This window comes from Drosophila nasuta, chromosome 3 (assembly GCF_023558535.2).
Source record: "Drosophila nasuta strain 15112-1781.00 chromosome 3, ASM2355853v1, whole genome shotgun sequence".
NCBI lineage: Eukaryota > Metazoa > Arthropoda > Insecta > Diptera > Drosophilidae > Drosophila > Drosophila nasuta.
Genome location: NC_083457.1, coordinates 41899274 through 41918709, shown reverse-complemented (window position 1 = coordinate 41918709; position 19436 = coordinate 41899274). Strand labels below are relative to the sequence as shown.

Here is a 19436-nt window from a genome sequence, read left to right as displayed (position 1 = left end):
ATTAATGAGAATCATTACTAAGAACATTAATATGTTTAATATGCTATAAAGGCAGCTAAGTAAAATAATTGATAATTGATCATTTTATTCCTAACTACAACTCAAAAAGTAGTCCTACAAATTTTGTAAAAAGAATAAACATTTTTGCTGTTCCCCACTTTAAATTATTAAATAACATTAAGGAACAAATACCAATCATTAAATTGTTATAAACATTTTTTTATAAAAATTTTATCCCAAAAATCATTCTCACAAATTCCTAACTATAACTCAAAAAGTATTCCTACAAATGTTATAAAAAGAAGGAAAAGGTGTGCTGCTTTACACTAAACATTATTAGATAACTTTGATGAACAAATACTAATCATTAAACTATTAAAGTGTTTTCCAAATGTAGCTTAAAAAGAATTCCCATAACTTCTCTAAGAAGGTAAACTGTAAAATAAAAAGAATCTTCCGATACCAACTGTTTACTTTACTACATCAAACATTTATAGAAATCCATGATTAAAATATTACTCATAAAATATGAATCATTTACATTTTTGTATAAAAACTATAATTTAAAAGCCTCTCCCACAACTTTTTGCAACTATTTTCTTTACGGTGCACTCCCCTGTCAATTCTATAATCAATTATTCATGCACATTATGTATGGCAGATTTTAATCAACAAAATTCACAAGTCTCTCCCACTCCATTCGCTCTGGTTTTCTTTCAGTGCACAACCCCTCACTCTTTTTTCAGGTGTTGCATTAATCAATTTCAATCAGTTGGCCGTTCTCTCTTCAATTCTTAACAGCTTGCCAAATGGTTTTTTCAGTGACTGCCACTGCCACTGTGGCAAGCTACCTGCAAAGCTGCCACACCACAGCAGTCTCTCTCTCTCTCTTTCCCTCAGCATTGACTAATGCAAAAGTATTGCATCTTTTGGTAAATCTATCTCGTGCAATGTGCAAACTGGACTATTGACTATTTGCCCGTTGTGCCTGGAACGCAATTGCATTTGGCTTTTATCATTTAACGCTTGACTGAAGCAGCGAGATGAAGAATCAGCAGCAACGAACTTCCATACACAAAACACATTTGCCCTGCTTAAGTCAGGGAAAATATTTATTCTAAGAAATATTTGCTTTTCTTTCTGACGTCATTCCGTTGCCCTATTATTAATAGAAAGACGTGCTTTTTGTTTATTAAAGTTTATAAGTAAATTAATAGACTTATTCATAACTTAATGAATCACTCACAACACTTTAATACTTATTGCGGGAGACTTTAAATAGTAGAGGGTAACTTTCTATCGAGTAAACTCGAGAACTTCAACTTTGCGTGATCTTTTCGCACTGTGCTAAGAATTTTATGAGCTAAGAAATGCATTTGCATTCATGTGATTTTTAGTTGAAAAGCATTTCATGCAATCTTAGTACAGAACTGCAGATAGTTGCTATAAATCAACAGAGAGAGAGAATTCAGTAAATCAACACTAATGGAGTACAAATTACCATTGATAACCAATAAACGCTGCCAAATATTAATGAACGGATTAGAAAGGATATATTTGCTGAACCAAAGATGCTCAAAGAACACCAAACGTTAAGTGAAAAAATCGGAAGTAGACACAATAATCGTTTGTCATTACTGCTAACAGACTTAAAGCTGCTCTTGGTCAAGGCATTGTCATTATTGCTGTCGATTAACAACAAGAGGTGATCACTTCATTAGTTAATTGGTTGGAAGCATTAAATATTTATGATGGATAGAGTTAAATGACATAGTTATTGATAGTTAAAGTGATGAGTGCTGACAAAAGATTAGCAATATGTTTCAAATCTTAATAAGAAAAACGGTTAGATTAGGAAACTAAAGGAACAAAAATATGTCAGTTAATGGAGTATTTCCAAACTGAAGTCTATTCTAGTCTATAATTAGACGGTAATAATTTAAATAGAAGCATAAATTATTTACTCTCTTCTCTTACTAGACTTCAGTTTGGAAATACTCCATTAATTATTCCCTATTAAATAAAGAATTACGAAAATTCATATATATTTCTCTAATCATTTTTTTTATTCAGTTTAATTCATTTTTGAGATACTTCGAAATTTAACCATGGTAATAGTGAGCGTAGGGAGAAGCATAAGCGCCATAAGATTTAACAACGGGAACATAAGACTGATGATAAACAGGAGCAACAGGAACAACAGCCTTAACCACTGGATAAACTGGAGCAACAGCCACAGGGACATGCTTGACAGCTACAACAGGAGCGTAATGATGATGATCCTGAATATATCCAGGAGCTGCAACAACGACGGCAATCAGGGCAAAGAACGCGACAATCTGCAGTCGAGGATGAAGTAAGAAATTGGGCTTCGAATATCCTTTTTAGATACTTACAAAGCGGAACATTTTTAAGAAGTTTTTGTTTGAGAACTTAGTGTGTGCTTGAAGACGTCGAAAGACTGTTTGATAATATTTGACGAGTTTAACCAAGTTATATACAAAAATATTGGACAAAAACTGGCTAATTTAGTCCAACAAACAAAACATAATACAATAATGGCGAGAACTTGAATCGACGATCAACCGATCAGTCGTCAGGTCATTTTAGGCCTGAGGCCACTTTAACTTTGCCACGCGAATTGTGAATAATTTACGAAAAATACTTCATTTGTTAGCAACATAAAAGACATACACAATGACAATTGTGTAGAGATATATCATAATGAAAAGTTAAACGGAAGCAGAAGCCGGTCACAAAACGATTTATTGTACTTATTCGGAAACTATTATTTCACTTGATTTTTTTCAGACCGTGCTAAACGTTTAAAGAGCTAACGATTGTATTTGCATTAATTAATATCCATTTACGAAGATCAAGTTCTGCAGTTAAAAAAAATGCTGTATTTGCTGTATATTATTGCTACCCATTTTTAATAAAGTAATAACAGGGTTAAAATATACCAAGCAAATACTAAAATATACCGAAAGCTTTATTTTGTATACATAGATTTCACACTATGTGTAAAATATACCATAATGTACAAAATATATCAGTTTGTTAAGCAAAGCAATTACAAATTGACTTCTCCAGCTCTTTTTTTTGTCATGAAAACCTCTTATTGCAATAACTTCTCAGAATTTGATTGATCATAAATTATTAGGAATCATAATAAAAAAGTTATTATTTTACATATTTGTAGGAAAACTCGTATTCGTGATTTCATATTTGTTAGTAATTAGCTTAAAATATATATTTTATAAGCCAGACTTATTGCATGACAAAAAAAGTTTCGGTTAAAATTTGAATTTCCCGCGATTCCACTTTAGAGAAGTGAATATCAAAAGAAAATAGACAAAATAAATATTTGTCACAATGTCTATTAGAGACTCTCTTAAAAGGTCTCGCTATTCTTTTAATGCTGCTAATTAACAATAAGAGGCGATTGCTTCATTAAGATTTAAAAATTTAAAATGTTTTCCTGTGATTTTTATTCCTTACTGAATAAAAGATAATTCAAATTTTAATTTATACATTTTCCATCTTTTTATTAAGTTTCATACATTCGTAAGCTTCATTGGAATCTAACCATGATAGTAGTGAGCGTAGGGAGAAGCATAAGCTCCATAAGATTTAACAACGGGAACATAAGATTGATGATAAACGGGAGCAACAGGAACCACAGTCTTTACCACAGGATAAACTGGAGCCACTGCAACAGGAACATGCTTAACAGCTACAACAGGAGCATAATGATGATGATCCTGAACGTATCCAGGAGCTGCGACAGCGACGGCAATCAGGGCAAAGAAGGCCACAATCTGTGATCGAAGATTATCAAAAAAAGGACTTCAAATTTCCTAAAAAGCTACTTACTAAACGGAACATTTTTCTGAAGATTTTTCTTGAAGAACTTGGTGCTTGGTTGAAGACGTCGATAGACTGTTTGATGTTATGACACAAGATCAACCATGTTATATACCAAAATATTGGCCAATTTAGCAGCAAAACGTAAAACAATACTAACGAGAACTTGAAACGACGATCAACCGATCAGTCGACACATTAGGCCACGCAAATTATGATCATTAATGAGCGAAGTTTATAGTTATATTTAGAAACATAAAAGTTTTTAAAAAGACAAATGTGTAGAGCTAAACCATAATAAAGAGCTAAACGGAAGCAGAAGCCTGTCAAATAATGACTTACTTAATTTTAATGGTGCGACTAGGCTTAAAAGTTTTACTTCACCCGTTTTTCAGACCGTTGTAAGAGTTTTGTTATTGAACAAATGCATTGGTAAATGAAACCCATTGTTGCAATTGCGTTAGAGAATTTTAAATTAGCAAACTCGATATTATTCAATACTACTAAGAAGCTATATACTACCTTCAAATTTACAGGAAAGAAAGAACTGATTATAATTCTTAATTCATATTTGTGCATAAAAAATCTGGGAAAAATGAATTAAATGCATGGCCTACTTGACCCGAAGCTATTCCCGCACCTCCCAAAATAAATGAAGAAACACCTAAAATACATCCGAGGGTGCTCGACTGTGAGACTCCCGATACCAAATTTTGACAAGCAAAACAGTGAGGTATTGTTGTTAAAATATATGAAATTTTTATACGAAATATACCTAAAGCAACATTTAGTATTTCGGTATAATAATATATTTATAATATACCCTAAATAACAAAATATACCAGATAGTAAACCAAAGCGTTTAAAGTCCGACCGCTGCAGCCCTCTTTGTCTCTATTTCTTCAAAAGCTTCTGATCTGATCGTAAGTAATACTTTAAGGAATCATAAATTCATACTATTCAATAACTCTAAAGCCTCAATACATTGTCTTAAATGCCGTCGATTATAAATTAATTAATTAAATATTTATTAACGAAATTGGCTTTCGGCATTTAATATTTTTTTAAGTATAGATAGAACGTTTTTCATAGAGTTGTGTTGATTGTAAGGTTGACACAAGAAAAACATTTTGACATTCAAATTAGGAACACGTGCCTAGTAAGAACTGACGGAAAATAATGATATAATTTTTAAAAATAGAGGAATTCCATTTTAAATATCAACCATAAAATTAATAAAAAGAATGTCTTCGTTTTCCAGTTGTTTTATTGTGTTTTATTCATTTGAAATCCGCATTGAAATCTAACCATGGTAATAATGAGCGTAGGGGGGGAAGCATAAGAGCCATAAGATTTAACAACGGGAACGTAGGACTGATGGTAAACAGGAGCAACAGGAACCACAGCTTTTACCACAGGATAAACTGGAGCCACAGCAACAGGGACATGCTTGACAGCTACAACAGGAGCGTAATGATGATGATCCTGAACATATCCAGGAGCTGCGACAGAGACGGCAATCAGGGCGAAGAAGGCGACAATCTGCAGTCGAGGATGAGGTAAGAAATTGGTCTTTGAATATATTTTTTAACTACTTACGAAACGGAACATTTTGTGGAAGTTTTTGTTTAAGAACTTGCTTGCTTGAAGACGACGAAAGACTGTTTGATAATATTTCTCGAGTTGAACCAAGTTATATACCAAAATATTGTAAAAAGACACTGACCAAGTTTAGCGCTTAAACAAAACGGAAAACAACAATAACGAGAACTTGAAACGACGATCAGCAGATCAGTCGATATTTTTGGCCTGAAGCCACTTTACCTTTGCCACGCGAATTGTGAGTAATTAATGCTCTAATTGATTCGTTAGTTATGTTTTGAAGCTATATTTAGAAACTGAAAGGTGCTTAAATGACAAATGCGTAGAGATATAGCATAATGAAGAGCAAAACAGTTGCTAAAACCTGTCAAGTTGACTCAAACGAGAAGAGAATACAATAATACAGAGAATAAGATAGATGAAGGCAACTGTTGAAGCTTAAAATATGTACAATAACAATCATAAGTAATCTTTTCTTGTCCATCTCCCCATTATTGTATAATAATATTAATTTATACAGACAAAGAATCTATTATTTAAATAGTTAGAAAAGCTTTTCACTGTTTGTCTTACAACGCAACTGGCATTCTTTGAAGCATACCATAAAATTTCTTGCTGAAAGATCTGTAAATTCCTCACACACATTCAATTAGTTTAATCTGTAATTGATCGTAAGCGATCAAAACATCAAAGGGAGAGACAAAAACACAAAGGGAGAGACACAAACACTCAGCTCATTCTAGCAAAATGAAGATGATCGTTTAGTGGGTCAGAGTAAAGAGTTTTTCCAGACGCACTTTCTTCTTTGAGTAAGTGGCTTTAACGGCATTAAAGTACCTGGCCATATATCAAGTTTAGTCACATTTATAACCCTAACACACAGAGAGGAAGAGTTTTTCCACCGACGGCGGCAGCGGCATCTGCAAAACTGCAATTTGCAGAAGTCATTCCATGAATGTTTATCATTTTATGGGCTATTTCATAAATTTAATTTTCACCATCGTCATTTGGCAACAAAAAGGAAAGAGAGAAGAAAAATGAAGACGCGAAGCACATAAAGTCGTTAACAAGGTGGCGAAAAACAAAAAAACGTTGCGAGAAAAATACAAAAATATTGTCTTCATTAATCAGCAAAAATGCGACTCCCCCAAGCTGCACTTCTCTGCGCTTCTTTAAGCCACCTGGCTAACCATTTGCCACTTGGCCAAGTTGCATTCAAGTCGAATCGAATCGATTCGTGTTTGAGTTTGAGTTTGAGCCAATTAAATGGCGACATTCGCAGACATTTGCTGTCCGCCTTTCCCTTTTTCCCGAGGTGCTAATGATGAACCTGAATGAATCGCTTCGTTCAATGCATTTCTCATTGTTTCACGACGCAAAAAATGATATCAAAATAAATTGTTGTGTCTTGTATATGGTTTTTTTACAGTCTGAGATTTATTGTAAAACGCTTTCTTCTTCCTAATTTACTTTTGCGCATTTTTTTTGTAATAATACCTGGTACCCAAAGGGTAGAAGGGTATTATAACTTTGTGCTTTCGCGAAATGTATTTAACAGGTAAATGCAATACTAACTAGTCTTATACTCTTCTATGTATGTATAATGTATATTTCGATTCTAGTTCTACTTCTACTCTTCTATGTATGTATAATGTATATTTCGATTCTAGTTCTATAACAATATACCAAATAAAGCCTTTTGTGTACTTTAGTAGTTTTGTGGTATATTAATTTGGTATATTTTAAGAATACCTCAACACTCCATGGTAGATTTTGATTCTAGTTCTATATCAATATACCAAATATAGCCTTCGGTATTTATTAATATTTTTGTTGTATACCGGTTTGGTATATTCAAAGAACAATACCCCAAACTACGGTATATTTCGATTCTAGCTCTATATCAATATATCAAATAAAACCTTTGGTATATATTAGTATTTTTGTGGTATATTGATTTGGTATATTTAAGGAACAATACCGCACTCTATGGTATATTCGATTTTAGTTCTATATAAATATAGCAAATATAGCCTTTGGTATATATTAGTATTTTTGTGGTACATTGATTTGGTATATTTTAAGAACAAAGTCGCAATCTATGGTATTTTTCAATTCCAGTACTATATCCATATATATATATATATCCATATATATATATATATATACCAAAACACTATATATATATATATATATATATATATATATATATATATATATATATATATATATATTAGTGTTTTTGGTATATTAATTCGGTATATTTTAATATCAATACCGTACTCTATGGTATATTTAGATTCTACTACAATATTATATCAATATACCAAATAAAGCCTTTGTTACACATTATAAGTATTTTTGTGTTATATTGATTTTGTATATTTTAAGAATTACACTGTTTTACTGTTATTAAAAAACGGTAGCGGGTATCTAACAGTCGAGCACACTCGACTAAAGCTTTCCTACTTCTTTTTTATTGGCTTCAAATTTGATTTTCGACTTCCTCAAAGCGTTGACCAATTTATTTGAAATATTTCGAGTGCGCGGTTTCGAACATTAGTTTTGTTTTCTATTTCTTTTCAGTAAAATGTAATTATGTTTGGTCATAAATTTTATTTGACTTTACAACTCGAAAATTGCTATGGGGACGCGCGTCTTTGGCCTGATGATGACGAAATCTTTTTCGATTTGCTCACATCACATATATGACGTGGTTTTGAGTTTGAGTTTCAGACTTCCATTAACTACATTTTTTTGGGACGGGCTTTTTTTGTGTTGTCTGTGCGTTGTCTGTGGTAATGACTTCATTTTATGCCTCGATGTTGTCGTCGTCATTCGATTACACAAAATATTTGAAAAATGGCTCATGGAAATGAACTGCAACTCTTTTGATAAATTATTGTTGTTATTAATAATATTATTACTTATTTTAGTGTGCCGTCGAAGGGGGCGTCAAAGTTGAGCCAGAGTTGTTGTTGTTATCATTTTGTTAATTATCGATTTTAATTGTTAATTTAAATCACGAACAGCCAAACGATTAACAATAGAGAAAAGTGAAACTTCGAAATTGGATATACTCGAAAAACTCTTTTGCTCTCACCACAGCTTCAACATATTGTTTTTCCTGTCGAGATTCTCTGTTGAATTTTTTGGGCGTGTTACCAAAACAATGTCAAGTCAAGTCAAGTCAATTCAAGTTGTGTGAGGCAGCCAGGAGAAAGGTTTTGATTGCTTGCGATTGTGATTGCGATTGTTTTTCTTATCACGCTAGAAGTGCAAAATCGAAAACGCTTTTGTTTTGATAAATTTGCGCACAAGTGGCAACCGATTGATTGCCAAAGTGGTTGACTGATTGATCGAAAGGCAAAACAGAAAAATATTGTTAAAACTATGAACAATTACAGTCACTTATAGAGAGGTTAACTTCACAAAAAAAAAGAGTTGCTAAGATATCCTTAAAAAGGGTAAAAAAAAGTACATACTTTTAGTTTTATGTCAATAACTTTAAATATTGATCAACGATAATTAGACTTAAACTTTAATTTTTTAATTCACTATTTAACTATTATTATTATCTCTGCAGAAAATTGATTGTAATGTAAATAAATGTAATAAAATTTCTTGTTATTCTTACATTTATGTTGAACTTGAAATTCATTTAGTCGTTATTTGCTTCAATATTTTGTTAGTTGCTAACAACTGATACTTATAAATAGTCAACTTATATCATAAACTTGCTGAACATTCTAAAACATTAATTAAAAGATATGTAAAATAATTCGTTTTCTCTTCGATTTTTGTTAAACGCTAATGAAGCTTTTTTTTGTTTTAATTATTATTTGCTCAGTCGAAAATTTATGGTAAATTTGCTTAAAATAATTTCTTGTTATCCATTTAATTTATGTTGAACGATAATCAAACATTTATTCCCTTCAATTAATATTTGTTTACACATTTTGTTAGTAGCCGAAAACTCATACTGAACTTAAATAGTTAATTCATAAATTTACTGATGATTATTTGCTCATTCATTTTCATTAGCTGCTGAATACTGGTACTTAAATATATTTGTAAAATAAATATAACATTTGTATACTACTACTTCTTTTTCTTTGAATATAAGTTAAATGGTAATTAAACTTTTTTTCTTTATTAATTATTTGCTTATTCGCTTTATTAGAAGCTTAAATATGATACTTCAAATAAAAAAGATATTTACATTATTTTTTCCCCCTTCAAACTGTATTTTATTTCAACTATAATTAGCTTATTCTTTTTATTAGCAAGTGAAATCTCAGGACACTACTCGATAGGTATTTCGTTATGTATTTTATGAGCAGCTGAACATCTGTACGTTTATTTTTGTAATTTTAGTTGGTTACAAGTAAAGGAAATACATAAATTTGAATACAATAAAAAGTGCATAATTATGCATTAATCGATATAAAATTCGGTTGCTTTATTAACTCAATTCAATTGCTGGCAGTAATTTACCTCTCAGCATTCACTAATATGTAAAAATCGAAAGACGAAAACAAAAAACGCCAACGACTGAAATTATGGACAACTTTCCACACACAAAAGTTTATTTTAAGGTTCATTTGGTTGGGGCAGCAACAACAAAAACAACAACGACAATGCGACGCGAAAGTGCATCAAATGTGGCAAAGAGATTTTTCAGCTAATTCGGTAATGTTTTATTGGTCAGCTTGGACCATATGGCAACCGCAGGCCAAACTACTGGGCCAACAGCAACAACAACAACCAGAGAAGACAGTCATCTATATAGCCGATGGTGATATCCAACAAAATGTGTTTGTTGCCTGCAACTTAACTTGGGCGAAAGGTTTTTTCTTGCTGTGGCAAGCAAACACAATTGTTATGCAAATCGAGCAGAGATTGCAACTCAATGGAGGATATCGAACAACAACAATGGTTAGTGGGTAGAATTCGACAAACAACTGGCAACTGGTCAGATCCAAATCGAATTGGCGGCAACTTTAAGTTATGGCTTGGCCATAAAGCCAAAGCCAAAACCAAAACCAAAACCGAAAAGAAAATGAAAAACCAAGCGACAAACTCGACCATTTCCTGGGCGACCAAAACTGGAACCCGCATAATCAATTGTCATTGTCATTAGGTTACAGCTTCAATGCGCGATTGTCTGCCAGACATAGCAAAGGGGAGAGGGGAGAAATGAGGGAGCACTGAAAATCTCGGCAACGAAATTGCGCCACCTTCACTTTCTTAAATAGGACTTTGCATCCATGAACACCCTGCAATTGACAATAATAATTCAACAATATTAGCTGCACATAAAATACCAAAGCAAATGCCAATAAACTATCAAAATGATGAAAACATGTTGAATAGTAAAGCTTGTTTTTAATTTAAGACATCCTGAAGGCTTTAGTTGTTCTGACTCATTAGGGAATTATATTCGTTATTACAAAGAATGTGGCGTAACACTTGGAAATACTTCTAGAAAATATCAAAGTAAAAATCAAACAACAAATTTATTTTCATTTGTGACTTAGAAGAAAATTTTAGCTATTTTCTTATACTGAAGAAATTAACATTATTACTTCTAGAAATTAGATAAAAAGTCAAGAGTAAATATGCAGGCAATTTAATAAATTTATTTTTTGTATTGAAGAAAAACGATGCCCCACAAACACCCAAACTTTTAAACGCCAACAGTTCAACAAAAAAAAACTTATTCAATTATAGAATTTATTTTAATTCATAATTCACAATTAAATAGAAGCCAAAGCCAATCAAGCTACAGTCGGAGAATATTTATTTCTAGCAGCTTACGCTTAAATAATAAAAGTACACGGCAAAGTTAGAATCTTTATGTTAGTACTGAAAAGTTTGGTCTGTATATGAGTTGAGAAATTCTATTGTTAAAATCATTTCTTTTTTTAAATTTTGTTGAAAAAGTATAGCAATGAAGTACCATAACACACATTTTAGGAAAAGGGAAAGAACAATATATATACATAATTGTAACAAAATAGAGACTGAAATCTAGACCACTGGGTAGTTATTAGTCCGTCATAAATGTATCTTTTTTTTCGCCTTTTTTTCAAATATAGACATGCTCGCATTATGTTGCAACATATTTGTTTACGCTCTATTGTTGCAACAAGAACGAAAATGCGCAATTTCAATTAATATTTGGAAAGTCCAAGTTGCTGCAACTTGGCAGCTGTTCGACTTGCTTCAAGGCGCAAGCAACTCATCCTTGCAACGAGCCTAAAAAGCATTTCATATTTGTGGCTGCCAACTGACAAATATTTCCTTTCCATTTGCCAATGGCTGCGGCTAACGAAATGATTGCTTGATGATCAGCGAGACAGAGAGAGAGAGAGAGAGAGAAGTGAAGGAAGGGCAGGTGGCAGTTAGAGGGTGCGGGTGCAGATGCGTCTTGTTGCAAGTGGCAAGCACAGCAGCGACAGAGACAAACGCCTAACAACTTATTGAAAATATGTTTAACCATTTTGGGCAATTGACATTTCGACTGCTGCTGCTGCTGTTGTTGGTTGCTCCCAAGCTTCGAACTTCCCCTTCGCACTCAGTGCTGTCCCTTCTCTCTCACTCCTCCACCTCGTACTCCCCTCCAAAAATTGACTACGTGACAAAACAATTGTCGTAAATCAGTGGGCCAAAACGGAGGCGACGCCGCGTCGTCTGTTTTGTTTTGTTTTGTTGGTGATTGCACTTTTTGGCCAATGGAGCATTTTGCAGCTAACAACCCACATTGAATAAACTCAGTTTCTGCTGCTCCACGTTGTTGTTGTTGTTTGTTTGTTTGCAGTTTTTGTTGTTGCTGTTGCTGGTTTGTTGTTTACTTTCATTTGGCTCGTGGCCTGCAAAAATAACAACAGCTGGCGGGGAGCTTAGATTATTGTGAATGGGCCAGAGACAAGCTAAAGAGCAGAGTGGGTGGCACACACACAGAGTTAGAGAGAAGAGAACAAAGGGGAGAGAGGGGGAGACATCGAGCTAACTGGATGTGTGAAGTATGTGCAGGAAAAACATGAAGCTGCGAAATTCCAGCGATTTTCGTTGAAAGGAATTCTCATGCTGCTTGTTTTTAAACTAAAGAAATTTTCGCACTTTAAATTGTTGTCTCATGTTTTGAATGAAATACAAGTTAAGGAAAAGTTTCAAAAGAAAACTTAACAATTTTATAGACGCACTAAATGGAAGACTATTAAGGCCTTAAAAACTTGTATAAGTTCATAACAATTGAGTGTATTTTAAATGCTATACATAAATGGGAAAACATTTATTTGACATGAAAGTAAATTCAATTAAGGAGACTTTAAGTAAGAGCCACAATAAATCAAAGCACTTTGCAGTAAAGTAAGTGCTTTAAATACATGACTTTAAGACAAGTGAAATAAAGAAGAAAATTGTAAATTACGCGGAAATTGAATTAAATGCTGCAAATGAAATGAAATAAACATATTTAGACTATACGACTACGCCGCAAGATAAAAAGTTGTTGTATACTAACTTTAGTAAATTTTATACAAAGATGTGTCACAAATTTAGAAAATTGTTTAAGCTAAAATTTATCACACTTTTTAAAACTTTTTCAAGTTATTTATTTAATAATCTATGGTTAGTATTTATGCTCTTAATGTGTATTTTTAATGTGTAAGTTAATTTAGTAAAAACAAGTAAAAAGCTACAGTAGAATGGTCTCGACTGTGAGATATCCACTACTAACCATATTCTAAAAATATACCTAATTGATATATCAAAAAATAAATATACCAAAGAATACATTCGGTATATTTCTATAATACTACATTCAAAATTTACCATAAAGTACAAAATATACCAGATTATCATCTAAAGCAACTAAGATTCTTTTGCAGTAGGTGTTTTTTTGCCCAACAAAAGCTTTTCTCAAATATCCTACAATTTTTATCTCATCGCACCCAAATTTTCAGTAATCATAAAGACTATAGTTATTATTGTATATACAAAAAATATAAAAAATGTTTTCATTTCTTAAAAATTTCTAATTTGTTCTTTGAGAACTGATCGCAGAAAATTCTAAGATCATCGATTCACAGAACTTTCTTCATCCTATTCAAAAACTTTTCCCACTCTCACTCTCAGTGAAATTTCCAACACGTGCTGTCTGCATTCTGTCTTTAAGTTTTATGTAAAAATTACAGCTTATGTAACAACGCCCCCGCACCTTGGTCGAGTCACACACACATCACATTATCGAAGCAGCTGTCTGGAGCTGTCATGGTCATGTTCAATCAGCCAAAATGCAATGGACTAAAGCCAAGCCCAAAGGCAAAGCTTCAACAGGCAGCAGTTCTTCCGTCTTAGATTTCGCCTCCCTCCAGAGCTTTTCTCACAGCCTTTTTTTTTGCATTGCAGGCATTGCATTGCATAATTGGAAGCCAGCAAGCAGCCCAAAGCCACGCAATGAAGCGTTCGTTGCATGCAACACACATAAATATGGTACGAATATATGTGGGTAACATATTGTTCAGATAGATAATAATCCCCCCAACAATAAACAAATCTCCTACGAAGGTGTTGCAACTAACGGCTGCCACTTTTAGTTCAAGCATCGTCCAACTTCTGCAGGCCAATAAGTCGAGTCTGGGGGTTATCAATGGACAACAATAACTTTGACTTCAACTTCGACTTGGCTGCAATTGCCCGCCTTTTGATTTTTCTTGGCCAGCACAATTTTCACTTTCAGTACAATAAATTTTCGTAACGCCAATGAAAATAATGAAAACAAGGGAACATTGTTTCCCTTTTTTTTAATGTTTTTTTGCTTTTGAGGGGAAACCAGTCGATGTATTATTCCCCCCTTTTTTTGGCTGCGTTTCGGTTACACAATCTTACAGATACTTGTCGGTGGCTTTTCAATGGGCGGCAACAAGTGGCTGCAACAGTTTTCTTGCCACGCACTGACGGAAGACCACAAAAAAATTAAAGAAGTAAATAAAGTCAAAGTCATTGCAAATGAAAAGCAAAATGAAATGCGTGTAATTTTGTTCGTCTGTTTACTTCGTTACACTTTTACCTATGATTAGTATCTCAACTGGTCTCGCATTATGGCTTGTTATCGTCGTTATGTATCTTTAAAGGTTTCTTATTTTTCTTATTGCTTTGAAAGTTTTTCAAAAGAAAAATTAATGCCCAATATAAAACGTAAGGCTTCCGGAAAGTTCATCACAATTTACATTTTCGTTTTTGATCTTTTTTTTTTTTATTCAAATGTTTACAACAAATAAAGATTCACGCATGTTACCGCAACATTTGCGCCCGAACTTATGCTACAAAAAATACTTGGTATTTCAAGCACTTACCGAGTGTACTGCTAGATGGCGCTGCAATTCCGAATTGCTGTACAAAGTCAATTCCGAAATAGTTGGTGAACTCTCCAATTTGTTTTCCATGTCGCGCAACCAACGTCGCAACTCTTTCGGATCTTCGCACAAACCTTCCTGTCGTTGGGTTTCGTCCAAAATCTATAAGTGAAAATAGACAAATTGGTTAAGAACTTGGCTATGCAATACAAAATTAAATCGAGAGCCGTAAAGTATGCACCGGGTTTAATAGAAGAAACAAAAAGTAGGCAATAGTTTTCACTACTGGCGTAGTCTTTGCTATCAACCGATAGATGGCGATAGAAAGTCGACTTACATGAAGTTGGCTGCCGGTAAATTTACATTCACGCGAAGTTGGCTGCGCCTCCTCGATTTCAAACCGCGCCTCTTTGCACGTGTCGAGCAGGTTTGTGTCCATAATATAATTGTAGTTCGTTTGTATGGCCGCCCAGAGGTCGTCTTTGCCCGACGAACCCAGGCCGAGTGTGGCGCTACTGTGCAGACTGGTGGAGCTGCTATGACTGTGGCCGCTGCCCCAAGAGTATCGATGCATTTTGTTGTTGTTGCTGCTGCCGCCTGAAGAGCACTTGTTGCTCTGTGAGTTTTTCTGCGTGAATAGAAAGAAAGAGAACGAGAGTTAGTCAAAGCAAGAGAGAGTTGGGGGGAAACCATTAAAAGTTGTTAATAAATAAATAATTTGAGCAGCCAAATATGGCCACGATAATATGCTTAACCATCTTTGGTACGCAATAATACAATGCGTCAATCCTCCCAAAACCGGTTCATATCGCTCCAAATTGCAAAGCGCGCACAATTAATTAATGAATTTTTATTTTCTTGCCGCAAGAGAGAGAGAAAAAAACCGCCAAGTCAAACAAATAACAATTTCTGCCATCAGCAGCAAAATCGTTAAGGAAATTCCTTGTTTACACAAAACTCGTAATGCACAAGCAATGTTGGAAAACAAATACTCATTGCAATCGCAATTGTGAGTTTGATCTGCAATCGTTGTATTGATTGAATCGCGTTGCCTGCCGGTGCCGTGTGTAATTAATTAAATTGTATACACATAAACAGCGCTGCCCCCCTTCCATGAAATGACTTGATTTTCCTGCGAAAATTCAGCGCACACTCAGCGACACAACGAATACAGTGGCAGCTGTAAATTTGCATACAATTTCATTTTGCCAGCTGGGCTTGCAAAACGAGACAGTTCAAAATGCGTTACTAATTCATAACTCGAGAGTTGGGCGTTCTTAAGTGAATGACAATTTACAAAATGCATATTTCGGAACTGGAACGTGCGACTTTATGGATTTTCACCAGTTGGTGTTGAAGAATTCTTTACTTCATAAACAAAAACTGTGACTAATCATTTGACATGTTTATGGAATGATTATATGGTAGCTAAAATACAAGTATCTTTTATCCATCAATGCAACCTTTTTAGTCGAATTTATCAGTTTGAATAGGCAGCTTAAAAATTCATAATCTTTCACTGCAAACGTTTCAAGTTTCCAAAAATATTATTTTTTATTGTTTAAAACAAAAAAATATCACTAAACATAATATACGAAACGGTTCAAGTTTTAAAAATATTATTTTAAATTTCTTCAAAAGGAAGTATCACTCATCATAATCTATATAATTCTTTTAATCATCATTTAAAACAATTTAAACTCTTGTTAGGCAAACTTTTAAAAATTCAAAAATGTATATTTAAAAATTGACAAAAAAAAATCATTTAATTATTCTTTTAATCATAATTTGGCTTTATAGAGAACTGATGCAAATTTTCATTCATACTGAACTAATGGGCGTTCCAAAAAGCTTGCTAATTATTGTTGATGCGACGAAAACAAAACCATGCTATTTTTAGGAATTTCATTTGCATAGCTAAAAACTATATTTAAAATATGCATAAAGCGAAAAAGACTAAAACACATTTTAAATTCAAGGTATTAAAGCCATATTCCACATTTTTAACATATGCAAACACTTGCTTAAAATCACAACCAAAATAAAAAGAATTTTCAGCACGTTTCGAATTCGCAATTCGAAGCCGAAATATCGCGCGATTTAAGCTCACGTTTCGATTGATCAGCGATGACTAAGTGATCACAGTTGATCGGACAGAGGAACGCAATGGAATTTGAAATTGAAGCCGTTAGCTAGCATTTTTAATAGCATGCTAATAATGAATTTTATTAATAATTTATTAAAGCAATTTCCGCTGGCACACACAGTGAAAAGCGAAAGAGAGAGAGAGAGAGATAGCAACTCAACTAGAACAAGAATTCATATTCTAACGGCAGGTTGTCATTTAAGTCGCCGCCAAGAGGAAAGACATGACCATGAATGGAGAGCAAAAGCAATGCGCAAGTGCTGCCAACTTGCTTCGTTAGCGTGTGGAACGCAAAAATGCGCAGCTTGATTCTCAATTTCAAATTTATGCGAAACCCACAAGCAAAGTGGAGAGAGAGACAACTTGCAACAGCCACCTGCAACATATACAACCAAAACATGGACACTTACCTTGAGGCTGTTGTAGGGACGCTCCAGATGCAGCTTGGCCTGAATGACATCACGCCGTTCCTGCTGCAGTTCATCAGCGGGCAGCGAGGTCATCGATTGTGATGTTTTCATATCGTTGTTTGCTTGCCCGCCACCACCAACACCGCTTGCAACACCAGCAGCAGCGGCAGCATCGCTGTTGTTGCGTCGCTGTTTCCTTAGCGAGCTGCTGCGACTGCTGTTGGCCGATTTGCTAGCTTTGGTGGTGCGTATGACTGTTGTTGTTGGTGTAGCGGGCATGACAAATGCCACATCCTCCAGTCTCATCGTTGTTTTCGTTGTTGTTGGTGTTGTTGTTTCGATGGCGTTGCCTCCGCCACCGCACTTCATCATGGCCGCTGTTTCAGTCTCTTGGTTGCAGCAATTTGACGTCTCTGTCTCTGTCATTGCTTCTCTCTCTGCATTCTCTCTGCCTTCTCCTTCTTCTGTTTTGATTTCAATTTCAATTTCTGCTTTTGCTTCTGTTCCCTTTTCGTTTTCATGTCTCACAGCTTCCATTGTGTGTGTGTGTGTGTTTGTTGGCGCTAATTGTTTTTGGTTCCGATTTCCATGTGTATGTTAATTTAATTAATTTGCTTAAAATCTCCTTTTTGTTGCTATTCGTGTTTCGTTGATGCTGTCGTCGTTGTTGTTGCTGTTGTTGTTGCGCTTAAAATGCACAAATTTGCATGTCTGCTGCTGGCATCGTCGTGTTCGACTCTCCTCTCCGTTTCATTCCACACCGTTCCGTTCCGTTCCGCTGTGTGAATCGCGACCTTTTGTGTTGTTGTTGGGCTGCAGCAAAGTTCCAGGTTCCAGTTCCTGGCGCGATTTTGTTTTTGTTTTTTTTTCGTTGATTGTTTTCGTTTTCCGTTCGTTTGCTTTTTATGCAAAATACATCTTTCGTTATTTTGATAAAAAATTAATTGCTAATTTCACTGTAATTAAAAAAACGAACAACAAAAGCGTTTAACGCAAATTAGTACAAGAAATGAAAAGGAAAAATCCTAAAACGCTGCAATTAAGCTAAGTAATAAAGTCGATTGATTAAATTTAAAAGGCGGATCATAATTAATATTGATAGTGAACTTGCTTGAGTTAAACTAATTAAATAATGCAGCAAATTGAGAAATCAATTAGTTTCAATAGTATATTGCGTAACATTTATATTTATTAAGCTGTTCTGATTATCTTAAAGATATCTTCTGATTTTTAAGCTTTTCAAATCTGCATTATTATTACAACATTTTAGGAATACGTTTGAATAATATTCATCATATTCATCATAAATACAATTTTATTGCTTATTTTACTGTAACTAAAAACTAATAGATATATTCTGATTACCATTCTTATACCATTCTGATACCATTCTTAATATATTATTATACTTCTGATTGATTATTCACTTGAAATTTTGAGAACATATTTAACTAAAATTATTTTAATGCTTCTTACAGTTTCTTCGTTTATTTCCTCTTTACTCGAATATTATATATTCCTTTCCCATTCATAAAAAAGTTAAAACTTTTCTTAATTTGATAACATTTCAACACACTTGTAATTTGTGCATTCAAGGGGAAATCACGAACTGCTAATTGGGATTACCAAATCAGCTAATATCGCTAGGATCTGTTGACAATGGAGAACTATTAATGGGGGTCTTTCAAGAGACAGTTAAGACTTGTTAAGTTGGATCATATCTTATATCACACCCACGACAACAATGGTAACAACTGTAAATGGCAATTAAAGCCAACTGAAAACTGACAACTACATAATTACACACACACACACATACATACACAGAGAGGAAGGCCAACGACTCTGGACGCATGCATATAAGGCGAGACTGAAACCGAAATGTGAACAAAATTATTATAATCACGAGTATTACTTAATTTCAAAAGAGAACCCACAACACCAAAGACAATAATAACTATGGCAAAAAAACAAACAAAAAGCAAAAGTCAACACTTTACAACAGTGTTGTGGGTATTTGGTCAACATCGAGATAGAGAGAAAGAGAGA

The 19436-nt window shown here is 34.0% G+C and overlaps 2 protein-coding genes across 7 annotated transcripts in view; both read right to left on the bottom strand.

The window, feature by feature from the left end:
* The window catches only part of LOC132790715 (klarsicht protein), a 171910-nt gene that overhangs the window by 99850 nt on the left and 52624 nt on the right, over positions 1-19436 (bottom strand). For all 5 annotated transcript variants that reach the window (XM_060799353.1, XM_060799355.1, XM_060799360.1 and 2 more), the window contains 3 exons: positions 17388-18343; positions 15169-15459; positions 14832-14993 (listed from right to left, as the gene is read on the bottom strand). In XM_060799353.1, coding sequence (XP_060655336.1) covers positions 14832-14993; positions 15169-15459; positions 17388-17924 — 990 coding nt within the window. In that variant the 5' untranslated portion in view covers positions 17925-18343. The remainder of the gene's footprint in view (positions 1-14831; positions 14994-15168; positions 15460-17387; positions 18344-19436) is intronic.
* Positions 3550-4498, bottom strand: LOC132791984 (uncharacterized). 2 transcript variants are annotated; one of them, XM_060801159.1, is made up of 3 exons: positions 4210-4498; positions 3877-4032; positions 3550-3821 (listed from the first exon to the last, which is right to left on the bottom strand). In XM_060801159.1, the coding sequence occupies exons 2-3, from the start codon at positions 3886-3888 to the stop codon at positions 3585-3587; spliced, it is 249 nt and encodes an 82-aa protein (XP_060657142.1). In that variant the 5' UTR covers positions 3889-4032; positions 4210-4498; the 3' UTR covers positions 3550-3584. The 2 variants fall into 2 exon arrangements, with proteins under 2 accessions (XP_060657142.1, XP_060657143.1); XM_060801160.1 differs by having other exon boundaries at positions 3877-4190; positions 4252-4498.